Source organism: Dreissena polymorpha, chromosome 8 (genome assembly GCF_020536995.1).
Source record: "Dreissena polymorpha isolate Duluth1 chromosome 8, UMN_Dpol_1.0, whole genome shotgun sequence".
In the NCBI taxonomy this organism is placed as follows: Eukaryota; Metazoa; Mollusca; class Bivalvia; order Myida; family Dreissenidae; genus Dreissena; species Dreissena polymorpha.
In genome coordinates, this window is record NC_068362.1 from 88,320,099 (window position 1) to 88,343,215 (window position 23,117).

Genomic DNA, 23,117 nt, shown 5'->3' on the forward strand with positions numbered 1-23,117 from the left:
CTTAAAACAAAAATATATACATTGATCCGTAAAATAACTTCTCCTCCCATAAGGAAAAAAATGCATTACATACTAGTCGCCGCCCTCCAGGGCGACGCCAATGATATTTGTGCATCCAATTCTCGAACGTGACGTAGGTAGACTACAAATTGTGGACGGGTTTCCTTCAAAAACTCTTTTTATCCCGACGTTTACGATTGATAAAACAAACAAACAGGGGCATGTAACATAAAACATGGATTATAATGGGTCGACACTGCGACGAATGGTTCAACTGTAAACATTGTTGTATAACAGACTTCAAATGTAAAGACAGTTTTGCATAATGAAATTAAACCCTATAGCCGGTATATCAAATATCATACATAACAGCGGTCATAGTACTAGGTTTAATAAAGAAAATCAAATCAAGCGAAAAACCAAACAAAAGTCGATCCATTTCAAAATGTTACGATAATGTACGTCATTTCCATAATCAACAGTTTTATTGTAGCTACCAGGTACATAGGCAACCATTCAGTATAAAAAGAGAGTCAAAATTTTGTTTTGTAGAGGTTCGACTAGCATATACATCGGATTCATTGAATTGTGAATTGCGGGGCAGCCCCGAAAGGGTCTTACCGCCAGCCGTATTTTTAATTATTTGACTTCAATATTTTACGATCTAAAAATTTACTGAATGAATCTTATTTATTGTCATAGTTTGAGGACTTGTTAATTAACAGAATAAAATCTAAATGAACACTTCATCGGACATGTGTAGCATAGTCAATCCTTCGAATTACGTGACAGGCAGCGCAAAGACTTAACGCATTAAGGGCGTATTCATTTAGAGAAATATATATATATATATATATATATATATATATATATATATATATATATATATATATATATATATATTGGCCTACCGGACGAAAATATCCGCTTCCCCTTCACGAAATAAACGACCCCATCTTTGAAGTAAGTTTCAACTACCATCACTTAAACCCGATAAGCTACCGTAAACGCATGCCCCACCCCCACCCCCTCCTGAGAACAGATCATCCATATGCAGCGCACATTGATTAAACATAGGTACACAAATACTGTGTTTAAATAGTTTCCCATTGAATGTTACAAAAAGGTTGTCAGAAAAAAATGTCCAGGGCTGAACATCAGTATAAACCTGTATAAATAAGATAGTTATCTTATATTTCATCGGTGAAGAAACATATAATTGAGATTGAAGCAATACTTGAGCTTTTTTCTCTCGCAAGTATTTGTTCGAGCAGTGATATTGTATTCTTTAAGACTTTGTAGCAGTTATGTGTACAATGTAGAACAGTCATACATACCGGTACTCACAAGGTACACTGTTAGTCGTGTTCTGAGAAAACTGGGTATAACTCATGTGCGTAAAGTGTCGTCCCAGATTAGCCTGTGCAGTCCACACAGGCTAATCAGGGACGACGCTTTCCGCCTTAATTGGATTTTTGCTAAGAAGAGACTTCATTTAAACGAAACGAAAAATGTCATAAAAGCGGAAAGTGTCGTCCCTGATTAGTCTGTGCGGACTACACAGGCTAATATGGGACGACAATTTACGGACATGCATTATGCCCAGTTTTCTCAGAACACGACTTACTGTAATCTTTGATTTCAATTGTGTTCATGATATCCGAAGAAACGAAAAACAATAAAGTTCGGATTCTCGTAAGACGTACTACAGACGAAGTTCTAATATTTTCTAATAGCATAACGGATGTCGAAATAATTGAGTATTGGTGTACACTACACTGAATTTGCAATAAGATATTAACACGGATTCTTTTTGCGTCGGGAATCTAATAAAGGGAGGGTAATTTCATGTTTAATATTCAATTTGAACATTTAATTTTCTACACTCATCATTATGTACGGAAATTATTTACTAACCGTCTATTTTGTATTCGGAAAATGATAAAGTTTCCGAAAGTCCCATAAGTTTTATTCCGAGAGTCCCCTTAGTTTTAAAATATGTGCATAATTAAATAAACATGCAAGTGCATAAAAAACAAGCATATATATTGTCAATATGACAAATTTATGCATTTCATATATCAATCCAACATTATGAATTTATCAAAATTACAAAATGAGTAAATAATGCTGCGGAGATGCTTACTATATATGTCTTATTGTATGCAGTTGGATAGAATATACATGTAGAAGGATCAATCTGGTTCAGACAAAGACTTTTTTCTGTCGGCAGTTACTGAATTTCTGATTTATACACATGCATAGACTACCGAATGTTAAAGATTTCTCGGAATGTCAAATAGAAATTTCTTCATAGAAAAGTACTTCAATAGACTTTATGCAATATGTTCAAAGTAGTAGTAAATGTAGTAGCAGTTGCATCATCATATCAACATCATCGTCGTCGTCATGATTATGATCATAATTATCATGATGATTGTGATCATCATCATTATCATCATTAAGATCATGATCATCTTCATCATCATGATCACCATGATCATGATCATGATTATCATCAACACCATCGCCATCGTCATTATCATGATGATCACCATAATTAGCTAAATCATCATGATCTCATCATCATCAAATTATCATTAACGTCGTCGTCATCATCATCGTTTTCGTCGTCGTCCTCATCATCCCAATTATCCTCATATAAGTAGATAAGTAGTTGTATCGAAAAAAGAAGCATTTGTAGCAAAAGTTGTTGTAGAGGATATTATAATAGTAGCAGTAAAAGTTGCAGTAGAAGTAGTTGTTGTAGTAATAGAAGTAGAAGAAGTAGTGGAAGTAGTAGTTGTAGTAGTAGTCGTAGTAGTCGTAGTAGTAGTAGTAGTAGTAGCAGTAGTAGTAGTAGTAGTAGTAGTAGTAGTAGTAGTAGTAGTAGTAGTAGTAGTAGTAGTAGTAGTAGTAGTAGTAGTAGTAGTAGCAGCAGCAGCAGCAGCAGCAGCAGTAGTAGTAGTAGTAGCAGCAGCAGTAGTAGTAGTAGTAGTAGTAGTAGTAGTAGTAGTAGTAGTAGTAGTAGTAGTAGTAGTAGTAGAAGTAGTAGTAGTAGTAGTAGTAGTAGTAGTAGTAGTAGTGATTCGGCTAGAATATACATCGGATTCGTTGAATTGTAAATCGCGGGGAAGGCCCGTAAGGCTCTTATCGCCCGCCGTATATTTAATTATTGGACTTCAATAGTTTACGATCTCGAAAGTTACTGAATGCATCTTATTTATTGAAATAGTTTGAAGACTTGTTAATTAGCAGATAGAAATCTAAACGAACACTTCATTGGACTTGTGTTTGCATTGTCATTCCTTCGAATTACGTGACAGACAGCACAAAGACTTAAAACATTAAGGGCGTATTTATTTAGAAGAAATATACATATAAATTGACCTACCGGACGAAAAAATCCGCTACCCATTCACGAAATAAACGACGCCATCTTTGAAGTAAGTTACAACTACCCTCACTTAAACCCGATAAGCTACCGTATACGCATGCCCCACCCACACCCCCTCCTGAGAACAGATCATTCATATGCAGCGCACAGTGATTAAACATAGGTACACTAATACTGTGTTTAAATAGTTTCCCATTGAATGTTACAAAAAGGTTATCAGAAAAAATGTCGGGCTGAACATAAGTCTAAACCTGTATAAATAAGATAGTTATCTTATATTTCATCGGTAAAGAAACATATACTTGAAATTGAAGCAATAATTGAGCATTTTTCTCTCGCATGTGTTTGTTCGAGCAGTGATATTGTATTCTTTAAGACATTGTAGCAGTTAGAACAGTCATACATACCGGTACTCACAAGGTACACTGTAAGTTGTGTTCTGAGAAAACTGGGTATAACGCTTGTGCGTAAAGTTTCGTCCCAGATTAGCCTGTGCAGTTCGCGCAGGCTAATCAGGGACGACATGTTCCGCCTAAATAGGATCTTTGCTAAGAAGAGACTTCTTTTAAACGAAAAATGTCATAAAAGCGGAAAGTGTCGTCCCTGATCAGGTACGTTGAACAATAAATTAAATGTAACAAATAACAGTAACAAATGTACGTTATGTGATAATGTCATTGCGAAACGACTGTTAATTGATACATCATGCATTGGCGCCACCTCCTATCAACAGCGCCATCTCTTAATAATCGGCTTATCTCTTTTGGAAAAATGCAAAATTGTCTACAACGTCGACAAGAAGCCAATATTTTTGTGCATGCAGCATCTAATGTATGTTGTACGCAATCGTTTGAGGCCGTAAGCGATTTAATTGGGTATAATTGTTTTCGTCACAGAAGAAAAACTCATCGAAATGCTATTTACAACTCTACCATGCCACAACTTATGAAGGTTTACGCGTTTTTAAATCGGTTGAGAATGTATGTTACTGTACTTTTTTATGAATTAATCTTCGCTGAATCGCACTACATTGAACGATTTTAAAAATAATGTGACATATGTTGAAAGAAACATATAAAACCTAATCACCCTGTAAAAGTATCCATAAAATTTCGAAACATCAGGGCCTGAGCACCACGTCGGAAGTTACATTGGATCATTTATTAATGCACCTCATTAAAGAGGTGGCGCGCATGATTAACGGCCGTGCTAGTAGCCATTGTATTAATTACTTACTTTTGTTTTAGTAATAGCCAATAAAGGTTTGAATTATATCTGAATGATAAAAATGCATTTGTACACGCATGATAAGGTGATCTTAATATTAATAAACGATATATAACGTGTTTATTTATCTACGAATTATACAGAATCGCATGAATCTGCCATCCTCTTCAGGAAATACAAGGCCTATTCAATTTTACAAAATGTTCTTATGTGTCCTCCTGCAAGTAAATTATGAAGTAAACACTGTTTTCGAACTTGTATTACTGTCGATTATCTTTATTTTCGTAACCAAAATACACTAATAACTCATATTGTAAAATGAGTCCGAAATATCAAAGCACTGATCATTTTGTATATTTTGTTATTAAAACACCGATTGCCTTTTAAAAGATATTTCTTGTTTCTTGTAGTATTTATTACAGCTTCTTTTATGCAAATTGCGTGATACGTGGTAATATTATGCAGCGTTTTACTTGTTTCATAACCTATAAAACAACGAAAACCAAAATATCAAAGACAAAGGTTTATTATAGGTACATTTTAAGAAAAGCAAAAAGCAGGAGTGGTGCAAGCAAGAAAAGCATGGAATAATACCTTTAACAACTACAGCATTTACTGAAATGAGCTTATTAACTGACTTTTGCATATGTTAACGTATTCTAAGAAAAGCAAAAAAGCAGGAGTGGTACAAAGAAGAAAAGCATGGAATAATACCTTTAAAAACTACAGCATCTACTGAAATGAGCTTATTATTCTAGCACGTACGCATCATATATATTTATTTCAACCTCCGTCTTTCATGATCTTGTTCTATTTCAGCACCTGCCATCCATAAGTTAACATCTATTTATTTATTGTTTGTGTTTGTTTAAGTGTAACAATTCATAGGCAAAACACACGAGCATTATTATAAAATCACGTACTGTAATAGTTCATTATGAAACTGCGAAAACATGTTTAATGCGGTTTTGAGGTTGACATTTTATGCAAACTTATGCATGCAATTATGTCTCTCATACACTGCATTCAGGTTCAGTTAATTGTAAGCTATATTTTCGAATCGCGTGCATCCATGTATCGACGAAGACGGATGACCAAGACCACCAACACCAAGATGCAAATCGTGAGCACAACGCCCAGGGCGACAACAACTGCAATCAGTTCAGTGGAAAAGGTGGACACCTCCTTGGCTTCAGATCTTCCCGGATAGTTGATGGTGTCATTCGTTGACACGACGGACATGCCTTAAAACAAAGATTTCGTGGGATGTTCATGTTTCCTGCGCCAATAAGGAATGGACATAATTTAAACGTTTATGTTTTGTTTCTTAACTTTTATCGGATAAGGTTGAATCACATAGTTTTGACAAAGTTAAATAAGTCGAGGTGAAATATATTGTAAACGAAGTATTACCTGGAGGCAAGATCACCAATGGTCGGTTCAAAGTCATGACATCAGTGCTTACAAGTCCATCAGCGGATCGTCGTTTTTTTGCTCCGCAAGTCACCTATGTGATATTGAAATAACTGAGTCGCGTTATGAGAAAACTGGGTTTAATGCATGTGCGTAAAGTGTCATCCCAGATTAGCCTGTGAAGTCCGCACAGGCTAATCAGGGACGTCACTTTCTGCTTTTATGGTATTTGTCGTTTAAAAGAAGTGCCTTCTTACCGAAAATCTTGTTAAGGCGGAAAGTGTCGTCTCTGATTTGTCTATGCGGACTGTACAGGCTTATCTGGGATGAAACTTTACGCACATGCATTAAGCCCAATTTTCTCATAACACGACTCTTTTCATTATTGTTTCGTTACACCCATACCGGTTACAATGGAGGGGATTGAATTAACCCACAGTCCGTAATGCCTGTAGTCAGTCTGTCAGTCCTCGAACATTGGACTCTGCGATCAAAAAGTACTGAAGGTATTTGAATGATAATTAGCATAATTAGAAAAGGAAATTTGAGGATTTTGTAAAAGACCTTGTTTTCCAGCATGTGTCATAGGTCATGTCATTGTTTCTCAAAATGAATGAAACGTAATATTTAATTCACGTAAAAAGAATACCGGAAGATAAATGGTATTTATTCGCTGTTTTGATTGCAAATTGTCTCGATTTCCGCTTTTATGTTTACCGCTACACAATTTCCGTCGCAAAGTGCAACATCGACTTCAATTGTGACAGATGAAAGAGCCGATGACGGTGCGGGCCTGCTACCAACTGCCACCGGTAAGAACATGTTGAAAGGAACCAAAAGGATTCCGTCAGATCCAATATCCTCTTTCCCTGGCGCTTGAATGGGAGCGCCATTGACCGGGCATCTGAAATTAAACGATCTATAATATAATGTTCCGCTTTAAACATAAATTATCATACCGTGAGTGAAGCATTTTTAAAAGAGGAAATTGCAGGTACCATATTGTGCAGTTTTTATATTATGTTTTATTATTATTATTATTAAATGTAAGCGAACCGATAATGGGCAGCTACATGTATGGGCAATAATGTGTTTTCGATTAGCTCCTTGATACTAAAACACAGGAACAGGTCACTCTGTCAGTCAAGGTAATCATTCAAGAGCTTGACCGATCCGGAAAGCAAGAAATATTCAAATTAAGTTTAAATCAGACAAAATACTTCACGTTATTATAGCTTATCTTAGCACAAAGCGCTCATGGTAAACTTAAGTAGACGTTTGTTGTCCATGTGTTGTCATGCGTCTTGAGCACTTCTGCGTGCAAATACGCATCATTTATGAGATTTTCTTCATGAAACTTGGTCGGAAGATTTGTCTAAATGAAAACACTTCTGAGTTCGAAACTGCGCCGCGTTGGGTAAAACATGCAGTCAATAGATCACTTGCAACTAAGCAGCTTTTGACACTCCAGAAGTCACGTGTGTGGCTCAATCATCACAAAAACTTGCTCACAACATATGGTTAAATCATATTGCGGCTGTGTTTGAAAATAGTTCCGCTGATTAAAAAATACTTCCCATGGGAGTGCAGTTTTCCTTATTTGGTTGTAGTTAAACCTTGTAAACACTGTGCCAATTTTCATGAACCTTTCTCAGAAAATGTGTTCTTGTTATTTGCAAACTCATAAACATATGGTCGGTCAATTAAAAATATCGCTTTCAGAGGGTTGAACAATTTCATTTATAAATAGCATAAAATTAACATTTTGTATATTCTTTATGAAACCCTCTATAAAATTTATCTAATGTCGACCGAGCTTGAAAATGTTTTCGTTCCGTTCACAAACACGTCCAGGGGCGGATCAGCTTAACATTTCTACTGTGGGCACATTACATTTGTTCTGTTTTATATGTGAAGCTTGAAACATTTATTATATCTCTCTATCACTACCACTGATCTTCAAGTAGCAATAACCTCCCTTTGCAAATGAATTAATCACATACACTTGTGCACATAAAACGAATGAGAAAATTAATTAGATGCATACACTGTGTTTTTTCAACCATGTTATTGATTAAACAATTTTGAAAGCATGTAAAATGTGTTGGTTTGACGTAGGAGTACACGTTTAAATGGCGTGTACGTATCACACGAATTTATCAAATTACTTAAAAGAATGATACACGTAATTTGTTAATTTAGTTCAATAATCAAACATGTTATTTATCGGTTTTTATAGGGTTGATGTTGTTCACGTTAAAGTAGTGTGTGTGTGTGTGTGTGTGTGTGTGTGTGTGTGTGTCTGTGCGTGTGTGTGTGTGTGTGTGTGTGTGTGTGTGTGTGTGTGTGTGTGTGTGTGTGTGTGTGTGTGTGTGTGTGTGTGTGTGTGTGTGTGTGTGTGTGTGTGTGTGTGTGTGTGTGTGTGTGTGTGTGTGTGTGTGTGTGTGTGTGTGTGTGTGTGTGTGTGTGTGTGTGTGTGTGTGTGTGTGTGTGTGTGTGTGTGTGTGTGTGTGTGTGTGTGCGTGTGTGTGTGTGTGTGTGCGTGTGTGTGTGTGCGTGTGCGTGTGTGTGCGTGTGTGCGCGCGCGTGCGTGCATGTGTTTCTACTCGTAAAATACATGTCGATGATCGGCCGACAAATGGGCATTAGTTATCGAATGTAAATTGAACAATTTTATTATTTAGATTTACTCGTAATATCATTACTTAAAGGTAATAAGGTACTCTTTTGCATACCCATCATCTATAACTGTAACGGGTGCCTCAGCGCCGACCTTGAATGTTACGGTGCTGATAGTAAATCCAAACGCAGCTTTGGTGCAACAAAAAAATAAATCAAATGAACATGTTTATCGTTTAATAAAGGTTTTACATTGAAATTTAGAAAGTCATTATAACATGTAGATGTAATTTTTACGGAACGGCATGTGTTTCAAATAAAACCGCTAATGTGTTACTTTTTACACCTTTTAGCGTTTCATATACAAAGTAATGATGTTAAAAAAACTTTCAAATGTGTGTGTTCTTTTCAAGTGAATTAAAATATTCGACCAAACAATAGATAACAACGAACCATTTCCAAACAAGTATGTCAAAATAATCCATGTGCCTATCATACCTGAATCCATTAAAATGTAATAAATAAAAACTTGCATTAAACCGTCTTCTTTCAATTTTAAAATAGTAAACAATACTGTACAATGCCGCGAAACTGCTACTTACTCCGATTAAAGTAAAGTCTATGATTACAAATAAACATATACATACAGTAAGATATGTCAGTTAATTATTAACTGAATATAGTTTATTTAATTTTTCCGTAAAAATTTGCATTCTCATTACATTTGTAAGCATAGGAGAGCTAATGCATAGTCGGAAAAGAACTACTAAGGATTAATAGAAATCAAGAAATGTACTTATTTAAAAAAAATTGCTATTAAAGAGATAAAAGTAAAACCGTTTATTGACATGATCCGAATATTCATGCGACAATGTGTCAAAATGAGTCCTATTATTTCAGATGCAAAATTAACGTACCATTATCGGCCGAAGGAATTGACGCCTTCAAATTAACAGCGTCTCCAACACTGACGCTAGTAAGTGCAGTTCCCGTCCCGTCTACTACCGCAAACGTCACCGTTGTGCCGAATACGTCTGAGACAGCGGCAGTCTGGCCGAGCAGCCTTTTGTGAAACGATAATGCTTACTGCCAATACTCAAGGCATTTTACTTGCTTACTTAAACAACTATCATATCAGGATTAAAGCCTAAACAACTCAAGCACAAGGTTTCTAAAGTGATTGCTTTGACAACATAGTGTTCATGCCTTTTTTGTTAAAGTGTTGGAATCCTAATCCTGTAACGAATGACAAAAATAAAACACGAACTAGGTATAATACACACAATTATCTGAGTAAGTATATGTTACTCGTATCTTTTTAATATATCTCTTAACCCATATATGCCAAGTGGACTCTCCCATCCTTCTAAATTGGATCAATTTATTTCCAAAATAAGGGATGACTGGTATATTTATTTCTATATTTAGAATATTACTTACTGAAATTCCTTTAAGCAAACAGCGCAGACCCAGATGAGACGCCGCATCATGCGGCGTCTCATCTGGGTCTACGCTGTTTGCAAAGTCCTGTTTTTAGGACGCTAGGCATCAATGGGTTAACGAAAAAGTCAGACACGACCTACAATTCGCACGTATTCGTACCGTAAATTGTTGTCAAACGAATTGTATCAATTACCAGTGTAATCTATACTTACGTTGTTACGACGGATGCAGTTTTAATTTGGGAAGTCAAATCGATGTTACACGTCACTCCAAATACCTCGTCGTTTAATGAAACAAAACCGCTGTATTGTTGAATAACCAAATAAAACTCCGTGTCCTGAAATTGTATGTAAGAATAATAAAACTAGTATTTTGGTGTTTAAACACGTGTACATAAATCGTTGACTTTGGCATTAGCTTTGTTTGATAATGTAACGTATAACATGCGACGAGTAGTTCAAATGTAAACATTGTTGTATAACATACTTAGAGTGTAAATACAGTTCAGCATAATGAAATTAAACCCAATTGCCGGTATATCAAAGATCATACATAACAGCGGTCAGAGTACACGTTCTAATAAAGAAAATCAAATTAAGCGGAAACCCAAACAAACGTCGACCAATTTCATACCAAAATGTTACGATAATGTAGGTCATTTCCATTATCAACAGTTTTATTGTAGCTACCAGATCCACAGGCAACCATTCAGTATAAAAAGAGAGTCAGATTTTGTTTTGTAGAGATTCGGCTAGCATATATATTTATATTTTTTTATACCACATTTATAAAGCATGGATTCCTTTAATTGTTAATCGCGGATAAGGCCCGTAAGGGTCTGGCCGCCCGCCTTATTTTTAATTATTGGACTTGAATATTTTACGATCTCGGAAGTTATTGAATGTATCTTAGTTAGTGCAATATTTTGAGAACTTTTTAATTAGCAGAATAAACTCTTAATAAACACTTCATCGGACTTGTGTATGCATTGTCATCCATTCGAATTACGTGACAATAATGAGTATGCTAAATTTTATACTGTCCATTAAAAGGGACCATTGTTAAATCATAAACATATGTACAATTTATTTATTGGAAGCGCTTTTAACACGTATTTATTTTGTTTATACTCGTGTAACCAGATACGTTTAGATGTTTTTAGATGCACTATCAAATATACGTTTTGTATCTTTTAACAGTTATCTTTTTCGCTTTATAATACAACTTGCGCGATAGACAGATTAAAAAATAACTGATTAAGTACGTCCATTCATATAAATAAAAAAGTAACCATGAGTAAGTTAAATCTCATATAAAGCATATAACGACCGGGAAACAACCGCTCAGTAACTATTTCTACAGTAACGCTTAGACAAAAGAGCTTAGTGTCCTGATGGTATAAAACACATAAACGTATCCTCACAAATGTAAATGTACATCCTGCGTCCGATGTGTCCATAATATACGTTTGCGGTGAACTGGTTACGGTGGTTGAAGCACATCCTGTACCGACACCATACACGGTGTAGCCGTTTGTTGCACCCGTGATGGTGAGAGTCACTTTCGGGCCAGCTTCACAGTCTGCGATAACTGAAAAGTATAACGAGTGGTTCAACAAAAGGCAGAAGATATGAGGCAATATATGTGTAAACCTAAATATTCACTACTTAACTCGCACAATCACGTGTCTAAATACGTGTTTGGGTTTGAGAACAAGCCAGATAGTCCGTTATTATGCTCACGCTTGTCGAAGTTAGATAAACTGTTTACTTTGTCCGTGTAATTTTAATTGGTGTTTTATCAGTTTTTAAAATATACGTCTATCCGATCAAGCATTCTTCCTGATAGTTGTGGGAGGGGTTCGCAAAGGCAGAACAACCTTATCACCCATATGGCTATGAAACATATTAATTTGCCGCCATTTCCTTTATGTGTCTGTGTTCCGTACCTGAGGAAGCTGCTGTAGTGCCACCCACCGTCAGAATGGCAATTACGAAAACAACGCACATCATGGTCACTAAAACAAAACATGTCTTTTTTTTGTAAATCTCTTTGTTTATTTATCACAAACTTGAAGTAAAAGAGATTTATGTTAAATATTTTAAAATTACACGTTTTTTAGTAACTTGATCCCCGTCACAACTGAATCGTCCGATGATGTATATGCATTAAATGAATGGTTTCAGACAAGTGGATGATGTATATGCATTAACTGAATGGTTTCAGACAAGTGGATGATGTATATGCATTAACTGAATGGTTTCAGACAAGTGGATTTATGTTTTTTTCACGAGACTTATACTTGCAGAAAAATACAACATTAAGGCATTCACATTATCAGAAATAGGACCAAAATGAATACCCTTTTAAGGACAATACTCACGATAAACAGTATTTGAAATAGGAAATAATAATGTAAAATACATCCTAAATAATATTTGACAAACACAATCTTTATTATTTCCTTTTCTTACCATAATTTAAAATAAAGATATGAGTGTTTTCATAACAAATCGGATTTATCTCATCAATATCATCAATGAAAAAGCTCTTAATCCATAACTCCTGGATTTCTCTTTGTCAATCATAAATGTATTGAAATGTTGTAAATATGTGACTTCAACCTCATATGACTATTTTCCTGAAAACCAATCGTCTCAAAAATATAAATACATGTAAAGTATTTAATTTAAAGTTAAAATTGTACAAACTATATTCACTTTAATTCCAACAAGGGTTGCTTATTATTCAAATGAACAAATGTACACTAATATAATTTAAATAATGTGTTTGCTTTGAATATATTTTTTTACGCAATAGTTGTTCAACCTATTTCAGAGTTAGCAACTGTATTATCTGTTTTGGTTTTCAATTAAGAAAACCAGTTCACAAAAAAGCTAAAGAAGTATGCACAAAAAACTCACCTTCTACTGAAGAATGGATCCAAAATTACAACGCTTCTGCGGTCCATAGTGCGATCCATTTTATAGATTCAAACGGTTCAGGGTGAATAGTTTTACGAAACGACGCCCTCCTAGATACTAATCTTATTGGTGAGATTGTTTATAAAATATCACGTGACACATGCATACGTCATTCAACCAAAAACAAGGCGTCTCATTTGTTTATCGGAGCAACCGTGAACTGTGGCAAGGTTGTCGTACAACGCCTACAGTATTGTAACATCAATAATGTCTTACCCGTTTGAATGAATGAAAGAAATGGAAAAAAAAACAACAACTAAATCGCTATGACTATTATACACCATCTAAGATGAATAACAAACAAAAATACAACAACAACACGCAAACAGTTGAAGTAAAATGCTAGCTTCAATGGTTATCGTCGACATTTGATTTTATGGAGTTTCTCTAACATTATAAATGACAGAAGTTTAATAACATATGATTTGATTAAGTGGCCACTTTGACTATGCCAGCTTCAATGGTTATCGTCGACATTTGATTTTATGGAGTTTCTCTTACATTATAAATGACAGAAGTTTAATAACATATGATTTGATTAAGTGGCCACTTTGACTATGCCTGCTCCTTTTGGTACCCTGGTCTTATATTCAGTCACTTAAAAATAGGTTTCAAACTACACAAAACAAGGTGATTAGATTTATTCTGAATATGGATAACAGATCCCATGTTGGTCAAGAACAGTTTTCATACTTAGGTTGGCTGCCTGTTTCAAAAAGAGTAGACCAGGTGATACTTAGTTATGTACATAATGTTAAAAATGGCCTTGCACCAGAGTATATGGGTGAGCATTTTAAGCCATTGTCTGGTGTGCATAATCGTTGTACTCGGTCCAATATGGCAGCTCAGCCAGAATCTGTTCATTTTGCTGATAATTTTACATTTGTAGACTCTTTGGTTCTAAAACATATACAAATAATGGTATCAGTTTATGGAACAATCTTCCACAAAACATCAGGGATGTATCTAAACCTTATCATTTCAAGGGTGCCATCAAAAAACACTTTTTACAATCTTTATAGATTCGCATAGTATAATTTTTAGTATGTATTTTATGTTCTTTTAAAAACTGTAATGCATTTTTAAGTCTTATGATCATTATAATGAAATGATCTCATATTTATTTATTTTCAAACTCTTAGTGTGCTACAAAGTGTGTTTATTAACTACATATGCAGTGTGATACTTTCTTAAGCAACTTCAGTGATATAATGTACATGTGATAATATTTGTCATAACTTAAACAGTAATATACTTGATATATTAAACAGTACATCTTTGATACGTATAAATTATTAAATATTTAATACATGACTGTTTCATGGTTACTGTCACAAATATCAAGGACCACAATGGAAATAAGTGAAAATCATTTTTCTCTTTTTCGGCGTAAGCTGCATAAGCCAGCTTTTCACCTTAGCCTGACCTTTGTAAGTGTCCAATAAAATTCCAATAAAATTTCCCGCGGCTAGGTACGAATGAATACACTTCATTTATTCCATTGGCTGATTTGAGTATACCACCAGAACATTGGAAACATATCCGCGTCTTTGTAACACTGTTTTACTGTATGAAACAATTTTATCTCGAATGAAAAGGCTTAATAGATAGAACAGTTTTACACTCAATTCTCGACATCAATACAGTTTGTGCGTACACCTTTTATTTTCAGAGTATTACCAGCGCAAGAGCGTTTATACTTAAAAGGCTATGTTCTCATATTTAGTACTTACTTCCTTATTCCTGTCAACATGTTAACATGTAAAAGTATAAAGAGCAATGGAAGCGAGGCCTCACTTTAAAGCATTGCATTTCAACCCGCGAGGTATATCGGGTCAATTCGCGGACATTCAGAGTTTATATACAGGTCATCACCGGAGTTGGCGGCCAGTAAAATAATCGTTATATAATAAAGACGCTATCCGTGAACTAGGTGACCTGGAATTTTCTTTAGACCAGAAATATGTTAAATGAAGATATTCAGCAATATAATTATGGTATGTAAATAATAGATTCTTAATGTGTTTTCAACAATACAATGATAAATATTATTGTTGATAAATTTAACAATAATTATTCGTCCATATTGCCTAATGTACTAAAGTGATATTATGAGCATGTAACAGTTTATAGGTGTCTATCGCAACCGTTGATTATTTTTGATGTTTCTACTTCATATACACTTATATTAATTAATGCAGCATCATCATACTAAAACAATATACCAGAAAGAGAAAAATAATGCATTTGAATATCAACCGTACTTTCGTTTGACAACTGATCATGCGTTTACGAGTTGAACCTAAATTTAGTTTTAGTGCAGATTTGTTCATACGACACAAAGACACGAAATTGTTTTACGGATCATTTCAGCTTACAGGACTGGGTGGGTCACGTAAGAATATCGAATATAAAATATATTTTTATAAACAACTGGTAGCAAGGTGAGTTGCAGATAATTAATCAGTAACCACATTTTAACTAACTATTTTGACCTGTTAATTCTTTTCAGCTCAATTCAACAGTGCAAAATGCCCATAATATCACTTTAAGCATTAGCACGATGATAATTGATACTGTTAATAATCGAATCAAATAGCAATGCCCGACAAACCACTAAAACAGGTTTGTTCGAAGAACGCGCCTATAAATACGGATACTTCTCGTGTGGCCGGTTGACTCATATGTTTAAATTTCACTTCCATTTTTCTTTTGGTTTTCTGTTTTGTATCTATAGGTTTATGACCAGCAATATGTTATAATGTAAAATAAGCCGCGAAAACTCCCCGTAACATCCCGTACTGCGTGTGATGCAGCTAAGAACTGCACAGAAAAAGACATTCGCTACACTTGATCTCATTCATTAAACTATTTACGCCGAATATCTTTTTTAAAGATATTTCTTGTTTGTGTTATCCTTGGTATTGTGTGTGCATTCCATGGTTTACTATGTATATTGCTGTGATAATATATTTCATGTTGTCTGCATTATGTAGTAACTATGTTATGTTCATATTTTTACCAAATAAAATAAAATCAAATCAAATCATTGTCGTGGGAAGTTTTAAACAGGTAGGGCAGTCACGCCGTCTTTCAATTAAACAATCATGTACGCCATCTCAATACTTGAACCTAGCTGATGTAAGATATCGGGTATCACTTGCTGACTTATTGACCATATCATAATGAGACAATTGCATGTGTATGCCCTTCAGTTATGGTGAATTGAAAACTTATTTATACACTCAAAAGTAAGATATAAATCAGAGAAACATAATTGAAACTTTCTGAGTCACGCTGAAATGAAGCGAACACAAAATCAAACCTCACCATGATTTGATAAAACTGAGTCACGCTGAAATGAAGCGAACACAAAATCAAACCTCACTATGTTTTGATAAAAAAGATTTAGAGACATATCATCATTTTATTAAATAATTAAATCATCGTTATACTATTGCAGAAAAAAGCCACAATAACGGACGTAAAGGACCAAATAATTTGGGTTGGGATTTTAAACAGAGTGAAACGAAGTGAATACTAAGTTATTTATTTTAACAATGTTATGTCATCATCTTTGACATTTAAAGGGTATATTTTAGTCATATAACATTCATCGTTTAAATCAAACTTATCTTGAAAGAGTTAAGTCAACCAGAAGAAACACTTCGCTTTTCCATTGCACTCCTCTTTTATTAAGTTATTCGCTCCTCTTTTTTTCTACCTCGTTCCCTCGACCTTAAAAGTCGTTCCCACGAGTTAGTATGTCGTTATCTCGAGTTAGTATGTCGGGGAAACGACATAGAAGGAGCGCAATTTTTAAAAAGCGGAGTCAATGTCCCTCTATGCCACCATATGGAAGTAATACACAATACACGGATTGATACGGCCCAAATATCATTATAAAATGCAATACATTCAGCCAAAGTTATTAACGCTATGAAATTTGATAATGAAAATGACTACGTGTTAGATAAGAATATACTAAAGTGATGAGAAACTTTATCGTAGATAAAAATCAAATATTCTTATAAAAAGGAAACACAGTTCTTTTCATGATTCAAAACATAGTTCTTTACATGATTGAATATAAATAGTTAGGTTCGGTATTTCTATCAGATCGGCGCCATATTCGATTGAAAACGGGCGCAATGTTTATCATAGTTATTTAAAAGCAGCTCAAAACTTTCAAAAAAATAACCTACACTTATGTGACCTTGACCTTTGACCTATTGACCTGAAAATAAATAGGAGTCATCTGCCCGTCATGATCAATGTCCATATGAAGTTTCATGATCCTAGGCCTAAGCGTTCTTGAGTTATCATCCGGAAACCATCTGGTGGACGGACCGACCTACATGAGCAAAACAATATACCCCCTCTTCTTCGAAGGGGGGCATAACAAAAATATACTTTTACAATGGTAAACATCAAAAACAAACATATGATGGTATTCTTACTACTCACAAACACTCAATTCAGAACAGATAATGAATGGAAAGCACTGTCACATATCGACTTGAGCACGGTTTTCGAAAATCACATCTTTGCCGCTCAGGAAGAACACAAAGAATCTATATAAACATATACACATTATTTTTGGAATAAACATGCTAGGATGGATTTATTTTGCTCTTTTGAGTGATATATTTAAAAAAAATCGATTCGCGTTGTGACAAATACAGCGGTAAGCTACGCTTTAGTCCCAGAGGGCGTCCAGGTAAATTAAAAAGTCCTCAATTTATGAGCTTTGATTTTTGTCCTATATATATATATTCGAAATTGTTAAATTTACTTACAATTAATGATAAATTAATAATATAAGGAATATCAAACAACACGTCCATCCGTGTTTCCTTGTAGTGACCTCCCAGTCACCTTCCAAACAGTAGACAAAGTAAACATGACCGAGGGGCCTTCCGACCATTAAGAGACCGCCCAGTAATTCATCAAAACATCTCACTAATCTCGGTCATCTCCTTCGGTCCGCTTTATGTTTAACGTAGGACTGGTCGGTCACATAAAGGTCGGAAGGCCCGCAGTCATTTTTACTAATTCTTTAAATGTACACTTTTAAGTGAAGGTCGTTTCATTGAAATATAATAAAGTTTAAAATAAACTTATTTTACCAGGGGATAAATGTGTTTTGTTTTGGGGCGCGTTTCTGTTATTTTGGCGTAGCTGTCTAAGATTGACTTTTACTAGATTTATCGAGATTATTATATGCAAAAGGAAGTTTCAAAGTAGGCTGCAAAAGTAATAAAAAGTCATTTAATGCAAATTTTTAGCTTTAAACACAGACGGCATAGGTTTTTGTTTCAACATTTATTCCATTGTATTAAATACGTTATATATATTTTTTGTAATTTTCCCTTTTTAAGAATGTATTTTGTTTAAATAAAACGTAGTTGGCACTCAGATACTCGTATCCATATATAATATGATATCTTAAATAGACCATACTGGTCAACTGATTATTGTTCAGTAAGATAACATTTAATATTTTACTTGATTACGTTATTAAACAGGTGTCCTTTAGCAAATAGGCACTTTACTGCATAGTGACAATAATTTATACAATTTAGATTCGATGTTTGTCAAATTTTTTCATCTTCAACTTTAACCCAGCATGCAAAACGAACGAAATTCCACTTACACATAATGTAACACTTGTTTAGATTCATTCACTACAGCAGTACTGTTCTGCTTAAGTAGTTAAAGGGAGATTTTCGCAGTTTGTCAAAATGACATTTTTCTAGCTTGTTGTCACATATTCAAATCATATATGAACAATGTGCATCAGCGAGCGACAAAACTCTAATGAGATATACTAATACATACACAAAATTATGGCTTTCAAATAATAATCGTTAGAAATTGATAACATTGTAAAGCGTAAAAAACGCGAAACAGGTGAATAATGGGGAGAGTTTTGATGTCTTCGTTATTTTTATGTGACATAATGTGGATTGCTTACATAAATTATAAAATATGCTTAAAATAAAATAGATGGCTGAGCGGTATAGGGGATGTCCGTTAGTATAAATGTCAGTGGTTCGAGCCCAGGTGCGGTTTCCTTATTCCTATCTTTAATTTAATTATTGTTTTATTCTGGAGCATTTTTGTTCATATGCTTAATTTTTTCAATTTAAAGTATTTAATCACTAACTTCAAAACATGCCAAAAAATCGTTGAACAAGTTCCTTTAAAGGGGCCTTTTCGCGTTTTGGTAAATTGACAAAATTAAAATAAAAATGTTTCAGATTCGCAAATTTTCCTTGTAGTTATGCTATTTGTGAGGGAACAGTACCACTGTGCATTTAACATGCTCTAAAAAAATTCATTATATGCATCTTTTGACGATTTAAAAAACCTGAAAATCATCAAACGTTGCAACGCGAAACGATTGAATAATTTGGAGAGTTCTGTTGTTGTCGTTATATTTTGTGATACTACGAGGATTGCTTAAATAAAGCATAAAATACATCACTCATTGTATGAGCACGGATGGCGAGAGACTTTTACTCCAGAGTTCAGTGGTTCGAGCCGAATAAAGGGTTACTTTTTTGTCTTTCTTTAATTTTATTCTAGTTTTTTACTGTTTTTTTTAGATCCCATGTTTACATTTATCAATATACAGTATTTAATGGCAAACTTCAATAAATGCACAAATCTGTGAAAAGGCCACTAACCACTCCACAAAGAAATATCATTCCAATAATCGATCATACATTTTACCCCAGGCACCATAATCATGGTTTATTGCCCAACTAGAAACATGTATAAGGCTGATATTACTTCGACATCAGTATTTTACACATTATATGTAGATATCAAAAACATTAAATAATTGATTCACAATTATTTTATAGCTAAATGATGTTTTACCTAAACCGATAGTTTGACAATATTTTACTGCAAACGGAAGTGGTCACGCAAATCCGGAAAATCGAGATCGGGAGATGTCTCCATGAGGATTTAAAGCATTAGTTGCACATGTGTAGATAGTATTATCAAGATATCAGATTACACTCAACCAAACTACTGATAATACACTTTCTTTCAATCAAACACAAAATGTTGTCTGATTATGTGAAGTTTATATCGGGCTATTTCATAATTGTTTTTATGTTTTTGACAATGTAAATCACTGCCTGCTCAGAAGAAATATACGGATATTGATGGCATGACTGCTCGGTTTATCATGTGGCTTCATTTGCGGGGACCGGATGAATTGACGGGACCTCGCGATAACACGAATCTTTGTTTATTGGAATACACTAAGCATGTTCTAATATGAACGCCGAGTTTTGCCTGCATCGCTCATTTATACCCGACTCTTCTTCATGAAAAAGACATGCATGCTTTTGCTGTTGTTTACTGATGTTTATGTAGCAATGCAAATCGCAAATCGACCTTGCGTGTAACATCCTATTTTGCAACCCCGCAACCAGTTGAAACGAGTGGGCCTTGAGTGGGAACGTCGGCTGTTGTTTTTTTTATGCGCTGGATGGTAAGATCATGCGCCGGATTCCTCTCAGAATGACAAAATGTCGTGAAGACGCGGGTGTTATTAAAACATATAGTCATAGACACAACATCAATGGTATATTAGATCAACGATCATTACTGAACTGTTAACTAGAAAACAGTTACCGCCTTATATGTTTTGCATAACATTGATAGCTTATTTGCTAATAACAGTTTGGCAATTTCATAAAGCAGATTGTATACAGTTTTGTTATTAGAGTGGCTATCAAGATGGTATTTCTAGTCTTCTAATGAATACAATATTCACCGACATCTCGATGACGGCATAAGTATGTATTTTTCAAATTAATTGTTTACATATCTGCAAGTTAAAAACAACTTAATCAGATATAATATGCAAGTCGGGGCCTTCTGGAAAATATGTGGTTTGGTTCCTAAGGGGCCTTTAACAAATAACCCAAGTTATATAATAAATATTTGCAAGAAATACACCGAACTCATTTCCTACACAACAATAAAGTATACACAAAAGTCCAAAAATCACTTCCAAAGCAACTCACACTTCAAATGAACTAAATAAAAACAGCCAATACATTACATTTATCGAGATCTAAGAAATATGTTTAGTCTTAATTCAGTCAACGCTGTCTGTGTAGACAAAGTCATATCTGTTTCTAAATGTATGTATATTATAATGCTATGTTAGAGGGCCTTTTAGCAGACATTCGTTTGGGGTTTCAACATTCCAACCTAATTTCATAGTTTGAGTGGTCAACATACTCAATCGTTAATAAAAATATTGAATATGAAAATAAACTGATTAAAAGGATAATGACATAACAAACGTAAACACTCAATAAAATATTGAATATGAAAATAAACTGATTTCTTCGGTGTGTGTGTGTTTTATAAACAATATTTACGTTTGAACGCGAGCGCAACACTAGGTTATTTCTCAAAATGAGACTAGCATTCAAGATTTATTGTGAAATTGAATTAAATGAACGCATTTATCAATCATCTTTAGTGGAAAAATAACAATAATTTTAGTTTGTCCATGAAGTCAGACATGCCCGCCGGGTTATGATAATATCCGACTTAAATAAATACATTGATTCATTTATGATCAATGGATACGGAGAAATAGTATCTTTACATCTCACATCGTCAATTAAAATCTTGTACAATTTTAGCCATGTGTAATGTCATTCAACGTTATACATCGCCCACTGGTTGGTGAAAAGTGTTATTGTTTATTTAAAGCGCGAATAAAAGTGTGGACATAATCATAGTTTATGTAAACAATCATATGATATATTTAGTATAATGTTATTGTTATTTATTGATGTATGAAAAATTAAATTTGAAACGTTCATATGGTTATTATGTCGCTAAAGCTGTTAAATAAATACGGGCTGTAGTTGAAACTCTTTTTGATTTCATTTCACCGTTCTTCAGAAATTTACGCAGTCATAGCGAAATACCACACACTACCTGTGCAGATGATAAGCACTTGTTGGAAACAGAGGAAAACAATAAGTAGACAAAACAGGTACGATATCAACGCTACAAAAAGTTCCTGTATTATTTATGGTCCTTCTGCAAAGCATGAAGAAAAAAAACCTTTAAGTTCAATGGACTCTCCATTCTCGAAACAGAAAGCACCATGCACATAGGAAATAAAAGGAAAAAAGTACATCTTGGTAAAAGTACAGGGTACTCCCTCCAAGTAGCAGGCTTACATGGGAACACCGGTGAAACAGGATACTAAAGCACTCATATGGCTTACAAACGTTTTCCCTTGAATACCATATGACCTAGAAGTACTACCTTACAAACAGAGTGATGTTGATAAACTCGACACTAACCAAAAGAAAACCTCAAAACAAATTCAATATCTAACAAAAAAGGACATCTAACATGGCAGCCTCCGCACTCCTAGGAGTTATCCCTACATTAGCTCAAATGCACAACAAATGTCCCCTTGTTTTATTAACATCACAGTGAGTGTAGATTCTGTGAAACATGAGGCATCCAGAAGACAACTCGCAGTTAGACCGCTTGAAGACAAAAATTTATTCTCCAGAGCTCGCAGACTTCCCAAACAATACGGTCTTCAAAATGCTTACTCACTCCTGAAAAATGACACAGCCTTTGGAAAGCCATGTTAAATCACCACATTAATGAGCACAGTGAAGACAAATGGAAACATTATATCTGGAATAAAAGTCCTCTTAAATACCTAACCCTACTTGTGTTAAGTCTGGGAAGTGACACCATGTTACTCGTCCAAATAATACAGATGGCGAGAGAGCATAGCTTAACATCCCAATCCAAAACAGCAGTCTTTCACCAATATCTGGTTGACCCAACCTGCAAGTTATGTGATGGTAAACCAGAAGATAGAAAATACTTAGTCGCCATATGCAATTCTATAGCAGACATAAGTACCGGGCTAGTTACAATTATACATGCAGAAATTTTCCAGATAAATACAATTGAAGAGCCGGAACTATTCGCACACGTAGTCTTGGACTTAAAAC

The 23,117-nt window shown here is 34.6% G+C and overlaps 1 protein-coding gene across 1 annotated transcript; it reads right to left on the reverse strand.

The window, feature by feature from the left end:
• Nucleotides 1-5,671: 5,671 nt before the first annotated feature.
• Nucleotides 5,672-12,111, reverse strand: LOC127840715 (uncharacterized). The gene is made up of 8 exons (XM_052369130.1): nucleotides 12,048-12,111; nucleotides 11,523-11,689; nucleotides 10,312-10,436; nucleotides 9,574-9,719; nucleotides 8,773-8,848; nucleotides 6,755-6,941; nucleotides 6,038-6,131; nucleotides 5,672-5,868 (listed from the first exon to the last, which is right to left on the reverse strand). The coding sequence occupies exons 1-8, from the start codon at nucleotides 12,109-12,111 to the stop codon at nucleotides 5,672-5,674; spliced, it is 1,056 nt and encodes a 351-aa protein (XP_052225090.1).
• Nucleotides 12,112-23,117: the final 11,006 nt, after the last annotated feature.

Excerpts from the sequence above, each read along its gene's own strand:
- LOC127840715 (XM_052369130.1), bottom strand. The coding sequence starts at position 12,111 with ATGATGTGCGTTGTTTTCGTAATTGCCATTCTGACGGTGGGTGGCACT. Across the intron at positions 11,690-12,047 it reads CACTACAGCAGCTTCCTCAG|TTATCGCAGACTGTGAAGCT; the intron begins GTACGGAACACA and ends TATACTTTTCAG. Across the intron at positions 6,132-6,754 it reads GCGACGGAAATTGTGTAGCG|GTGACTTGCGGAGCAAAAAA; the intron begins GTAAACATAAAA and ends AATATCACATAG.